Consider the following 6,732-nt stretch of genomic DNA (forward strand, 5'->3'; position numbering starts at 1 on the left):
GCTAAATGCTAAATGTTTATAGATGTGCTAAATTCCAGTTCTTGTAACGGCATATCATTTGAATGAGAATGAGACCAAACTTTGTAAACAAATTCTGCAGACAGGTTTTTGAAAAGAATGAGTGATGTCAAATTGGTACGTTTCTTGTCTTTGTGTGCTAACTTAGATATGCTTCTGAATGTGCAGATGAAAGTTTTTTCTAATAAGTGACCGTCCATGAATCTCCGTCCAGCGTTTGATCTGCTTCTATGGCTCCATTCATGGGGCATTGGCCATAACCTTGTGCCTTACATTTCAAGGCCAGTGTAAACTGGGCCTGATAACCGGTCTCCTAAGTTCAACAAACACTCATGCTTTGGGATTCATTGTCTAAGAACAAAGAACAGATGGAGAAGATGTGTTTCCTTGCGGTGGTCTCAGGTTTGTCTGTAATGCCTTTGGAGATCTCATCTTAAACAAATATTCATCCCAAACTGAACTTTGTTACTGATTGTCATTGGCGTTAGTTTGGTTAAATATTTGACAATGTTAATGTTTCTAATTTGCACTTTGCTAATGGCCACGTACGCCTGATGGCTGTATTAAAGGAATGGTTCACCCGAACAGTGACAATTGAATTTGTGTCGTCAAGAAAGTTTTTAGTTACCGACCAGATCTCAGAACATGGAAATCTCTCATTTTGTGATCCTAGAAAGGTTTAAAACTACATGAGCGTTACATAAACAACAGTATTTGCATTGTTGGATATAGTGTTTCTTTAACATGCTAAACAATTTTTATACAAATTTTGTTTATTTCTAAAAGACCTATAGAGGATTTAACAAGTCCGTTTTACAGCCCTACTTATGGTAGCTAAACAGCTGTCTTGGCCAGAAGATGCCACATTGTCATGTCTTAGGGCTAATGGGGCAAGAAATAATTCAGCTAGTTAGTTTATTTTGAGCCAGTCCAGCCCTCTTGAGTCATTTTTCATTTCCAGACAAACAGCGTTTTCAAGCCCGCGTCACAGATTTAAATGGACAGACCCTGTTTATTCAACTTTCTGCCTTGTTTCCATTCTGTCACAAGGTTACGTAGCTCTCCTTGCTTTCTTTGTACTTGAGCAAAGCACATTTCTGAATGGTGCATCTCTCCGTGAACCACCTGTGTTTAAGAGGTCTTGGCATTAAAACATTTTTGTACTTGAACATACATAAACAAGTTTATTTAGTCTTTAAAAATCTGTGTTGATGTGATGCAGGAGGAAATGCCAACGATGGAAGGGCCCGCAGAAGAACTTCCGACCCCAGCAGAGGAGGTTGCATCCATCATGGACGACTTTCAGGAGCGGCGAGCTCAAGCTATTGCTGCAAAGGCTCGGGAAATCGAGAAGGTTTATCAATGTTTTTAAACTTTTTTTAATGATTGAATGTTGATTTTAGTGCCTCCTAATTAAAAAATGTATATAATTAGTAAGCATAGTTCTTAATATTGAATAACTGACCAAAGATAATTAGGAAAAGCTGACTTGCTGTTAATTTTAATTTATGTGACCCTGCAACCACTAGACCACTTTATACCATCTACATTTAGTTTATGTCATCATATTTTTTTATACATGTGGATGACCAAGTGTTTTTCTATCTTGTCTTGTACTGTACACCAGAATCCCCTCACCCCTCTTTGCAAAATTCCAATTTCACCCCGGTTGACAGTTGAAATGTGTGCCTTAAAGGTTCTGGCCTCTACTTTTGCTTTTTTACTGGTCCTATTAAACAAGTGCTGGGATCCCCAGGGGGCGTAGCCTCTGCCCTCACACAAAGCTACTTACTTTAAAAACTGACACTCTTTCAGTTTGTTAGAGCTTCATTATCATCATGTTTCCAAACCTGACTCACCTGCACTACAACATTGTCTCAGTCAGTGACATGAGGGTGTGACCATCTGTTTGGCTTACCAAAAGTAGACAGAGTGTCCATCAAGCAGTATTTTTGCATTTCTGTTCAAAACATGTACCCTGGCTTTATTGTCACAGATATTTATAATTTGACCAGCTTATAAACATTTACTTTTTTACATTTGGCAGACGCTTTTATCCAAAGCGACTTACATTGCATTATACTATACATAGCTTCTTATGTGCATTCATTTCTAAATTCTTTACAAAACATTTCAGGGATTTGTTTAGGATTCTATCTTCTATCAAGTGAAGTGTGTTTGGATTTGCCCTCTAAAGACATACTTGAGTGACAGTGTGTGGATGCCTGTCAAGCCAAAGCCTGTTATTTCACAAAGTGTGTGTTGTTTCAGTGTTTAACAAGTGTCCACCAGATGTTAAGCTTTTCTCTCAATCTGGTCTAGCCATCTCTACACTCTTCTCTATACCTTATTTTGACAAACATTTAGCTGGCATGCAGCATCAGACTTTTTGTATGCTTGAACAAGGTTTGTATAAACGGCCATCGCTGCTCACTTTCCACTTCCATTTCACAGACTGGTGAATTCTCTAGTAACAACCTCTGATTGTGTGAAGAAGTCCTAAAACTTTCTTCTTCCAGGTTTTATCAGATTCAGGTTGAAAAGTATGTCTGCGTATATTGAGGAAAAATTTGGAGATTGAAGCTTGTTCCCCTGGTGGTTGTGCTGTATTTCAGATGTAAAATATAGTCGAACCCTGTTCTGATTGGCTCTTGAATGTTTTGTTTTGACCAGTAAGATGTTTATTTTGCTGATGAGCTGCTGTGATTTTAACAAGACTGAATTCCTTACCGCTAAAGTACTGTAAGTAGGGCATCTGTGTTGTGATAGTTCAGCGGCCCACGATGAGGCTTAATCTGGGACTGAAAGCGGCAACCGAGCGATTGCGCTGACAGGCAAGTCAGGCATGTACGATTCCTTCGGTCTCTAATCGTGTTTGATGTTTTTGATCTGAAAACGTCAGGACAAACATGTAGAACAAACGGTAGACTGATAACTGGAGCACAGTTTCCCGAAGGCCATTACACTTCTGTGCTCTTGTGCTGTTTCTATACCCAGCTTTCTCAGATCACATTAGGGTGTTTTTTTGCTTTTGTATTGTTTTTATTAAGGGAATAGTTATCCTAAAAGTAAAACTTCTGTCTTTTACTCTGCCCACTTATGTTTTTCCAGACCTGTTGTTAGTTATGTAGAGCGTGATAAGATGTTTTTTAGAAGTAAATCTATTTATATTTTCTCACAAGGTGTCATGCCCCAAAAAGACCAGAAGTACAAAAGTAGTTATATATAAGCGAATACATATTGCTTCTTATACAACCGAATATAAACATATTTGTATGAATTACTTATTAATTATGTATTCAATAACAGTGAGTTCGATTTAGTATACTAAAATAACTGTGAACTTAAGGCCAACAGACCGTAATGTTTTTTTTAAGCATAGAAACTTTTACCCTGGTTGTCTCTCCCACCCTTCCTGAATTATCTGCTATTTTTACTCCGAATCAAGAATGAGACTCCCACAGTATCAAAATGACACATAAAAGAGTGAACTAGAACACAGACGCCATTTTTTTTTAAATCTCTATTGTAATTTGTATTTTTACTGATCCTATTTACTGATCTTTTCTAGAAATATCTATAGGGTTTGTATTATTAAATCTGTAATCATTGGCTCGAATCGAGATCTTGTGAATCGGAATTGAATAGAATCGGAACATCAGAATCGATACCCAGCCCTACTCCAGCGTTTCAGCTCAGCCTTCCTGTTTGATTGATTAACAGAGGTGGGGTTCACAGGAAGTGTGTGAAATAAAAGCACACTAAAGGAAAACTTCCCAGCATTCCTTGCATTGTTGTAAAGCATTTAATATCAGTGTAGCCATGCTGGGTTTGTGTGTATAAGCAAGGTTATAAAACATGTCATCATGGGACACGGCAATGGTTGCTTGGACATGTTATTATACTTATGAATTGATTCGAATTTGAGTTCCAAGGAACTGATAAAATGTATACTTTAAAAGCACTTTAAGTAACTTTGGATAAAGGCGTCTGCCAAATGCCTGAACATCATTGGCAGTTGGCTTCTGTGTTTTTAAAAATAGCACACAGGCTAAAAGGCCCCAGCAACAGTGTTTATTGGTGGAGCGTTAATGAAACTAAACAGTCACATGGATTGACTCTCTAACTGCAGTCTGTCTTAACTCACAGCCTCGGGCTCCCTCAAACTTCCTCTCCGTCTAAATCGTTTATCCATTCAGGACTGGAATGCTCTAATTGACTCCCTATTAGACCGATCTCATGCAACCTCTTACTTTGACTTAATGACTATTAGAGGTGAGCTCTCACATAAGAACTCTGGGGCTTTGTGTGTGGGCCCTGGTATTCCTGGAACCAGGTGATCTCATTTTAGTAGAACCTGACTCAGGCATGGGAAAGAGCCCTCACGTGAGGGTCTAATGAGGAGCTTGATGCTAAATGATTACTCGGCATGATTGAGTAATGCATGCATCGTTTTATAGAGAAAGAGCTTGTAGTGACAAAGGATTTAGGATGGGTGCATTATCAAATGTATACAAGGTATATAAATACATTAAAAAAACCTAATTGTTCAGTTCTTGTAATGTGTTAAATATCTGCAGGTGATTATGGTGTAAGATATGAAATGTTATGAGCTACAGTGGTCCCAAAAGGTACTTTGGCATGTTTGGGCATTAGAGATAGTTCACCCTCATGTAAATTCGAACCTGTGTGATTTTTCTTTCTTGTGCAGGACACAGATATTTGATATGGATACATTATATGGACATAAAACCACTGAGGCATTTCTCAAAATATCTTCTTTTGTGTTTTACAGAAGAAAGTCATTTACAGGTTTTGAATAACACGTGGTTAACTTTTCCTTTAAGTCTTACTCACTTAAATCTTATTTATTTAATGCAGCGTCATTAGTTTGGATATAACATAATCAAACGAAAATAACGCTAAACCTTACATAGACTTCCTTCATCAAGTAGGAACAGATGTAGTTTATCAAAGTCTCCAGATATGCCCTGCTTTTATTTTCAGTAACATATATATTGTTTTGCTATTAAAAATCTAACAAACCTATTTTTTTACGAAATGTTTAGCATTTTTTATTGATATTTTGTTAATTTAAACCATTTGAGGATTTGTACAACGACGTTAAGGGTCTCTGTTTGTTGAAATCTTAATCTCCATTTTAGTTTTTTAATCAGTTTGGGGTGTTGCACTGCTAAATAAAACCGTAAAATCATGACAGCACAGCACTTTCTGATTTTATCACGGTCTCCTGATGTAAATTGAGTTCATTTCAGATATAATCTCTAGCTATCAGTTTCTTGTCCTAAGGGCTTTGTGTATTTGAAGGTAATTGCAGAGGTTATGGAGACTCCCCTGGGTCTGAAGCATTGCTTTGATGGCCAGAAGTGTTTGATTATCCAACCACAACAAACTTAGACTGGATTTTCAGGCTCTGTTCTAATGTCTGAATGGTGGATCAGACAACAGCTTTTTCCTGAACACACAACAAAACTGCTCTGTCCTTTGTCTTCTGTTAAGAGCAAAATCACTAGACATCATTGGATTAAAAGATGCTTTCATGGATCTGTTCGGTGAGATCCCCATATGGACTATGGAGAGGACGATACTAGATTTATTTGAAGGGCATGACAATAAGTATGAACTGGAATGCAGTTACTGGCTAATTGGAGAGTGTTGGGCTAACTGAGGCTTTTTATTTACATTAAGGGTGTTTATTTCTAAATAGATTACAGCTTTTGTTGAAAATTAGATGTTTTGCTGTTTGGTAACAGAGAACAAGGCCTAAATCTTTGTGACTCAAGTAAAAACACATGAATATATTTAAAACCATTAAGATTATGCGTGGTTTACATACCCTGTTGGAATATTTTGACATGTCCAAAAATTGGTCTGTATGTCAATTGGCAGGTGTACCGTCAGGACTGTGAGACGTTTGGCATGGTGGTGAAGATGCTGGTGGCCAAAGAACCAAGCTTAGAGAAGCACCTGCAGAACCCACTTAAAGAGAACCTGATCGAGATCCGCGAGCGATGCCTTGAAGACCTGCGACACTTCATTGCCGACCTGGATGAGGTCATACGGCAGCCTGAACCTGCTGTCTAAGGTGACATCCTTTCTTTCGACCAGCACTGTCGTATTGTGTTATTTCGAGCCCAAACTAAAGACCCTCGTTGTTTTTTATGTATTACGTGAACTCCATTGTACGTAGTGTACTCTGTACACTGTCGCTGATGCTGTCTCATTCATCCATTTGTAACCTTGCAACATTAAGATAAGAAAAAATGAAATAAAGACAAAAGGAATGCCATTCTCTTCATTATCGTGGGGTATAAAGACATGCTAATCCACTGGGGATGTCTATTTTTGATAGAACCCTCCAATTTAAACACGTTCTATGTTGTTGTTGCCAGTTAAGTCACATTCACATGCATTCTTTCTAAACAATGAACATTTTTTTAAGAAAATCCAGTAAATAATGTATATGTGTACATGCAACTAATAACAATGTATATGCAGTACTATTAGGCTGTGCATCCGACATCATCTGTCTTTAGATAAAAAAAATAAAAACAAGTTTTCTGTAGTTTTTCCTTTATGTGGTATTATAATGTTTTGAACCCGCTGTAAGGCATGCTTTTCCTTTTGATGTACTAAATCCTTTTTGTAGCTTGTTTGTTATTAAATAAACTTGCTGTATTTAGCATTAATATA

At 37.5% G+C, this 6,732-nt stretch overlaps 1 protein-coding gene across 7 annotated transcripts in view; it reads left to right on the forward strand.

Moving 5' to 3' along the window:
* pphln1 (periphilin 1) overlaps window positions 1-6,722 on the forward strand; it is a 26,944-nt gene extending 20,222 nt beyond the window's left edge. For all 7 annotated transcript variants that reach the window (XM_079454771.1, XM_079454775.1, XM_079454772.1 and 4 more), the window contains 2 exons: window positions 1,241-1,372; window positions 5,929-6,722. In XM_079454771.1, the coding sequence (XP_079310897.1) occupies window positions 1,241-1,372; window positions 5,929-6,123 (327 nt within the window). In that variant the 3' untranslated portion in view covers window positions 6,124-6,722. The remainder of the gene's footprint in view (window positions 1-1,240; window positions 1,373-5,928) is intronic.
* Window positions 6,723-6,732: the final 10 nt, after the last annotated feature.

This window comes from Barbatula barbatula, assembly GCF_947034865.1.
Source record: "Barbatula barbatula genome assembly, chromosome: 4".
NCBI lineage: Eukaryota > Metazoa > Chordata > Actinopteri > Cypriniformes > Nemacheilidae > Barbatula > Barbatula barbatula.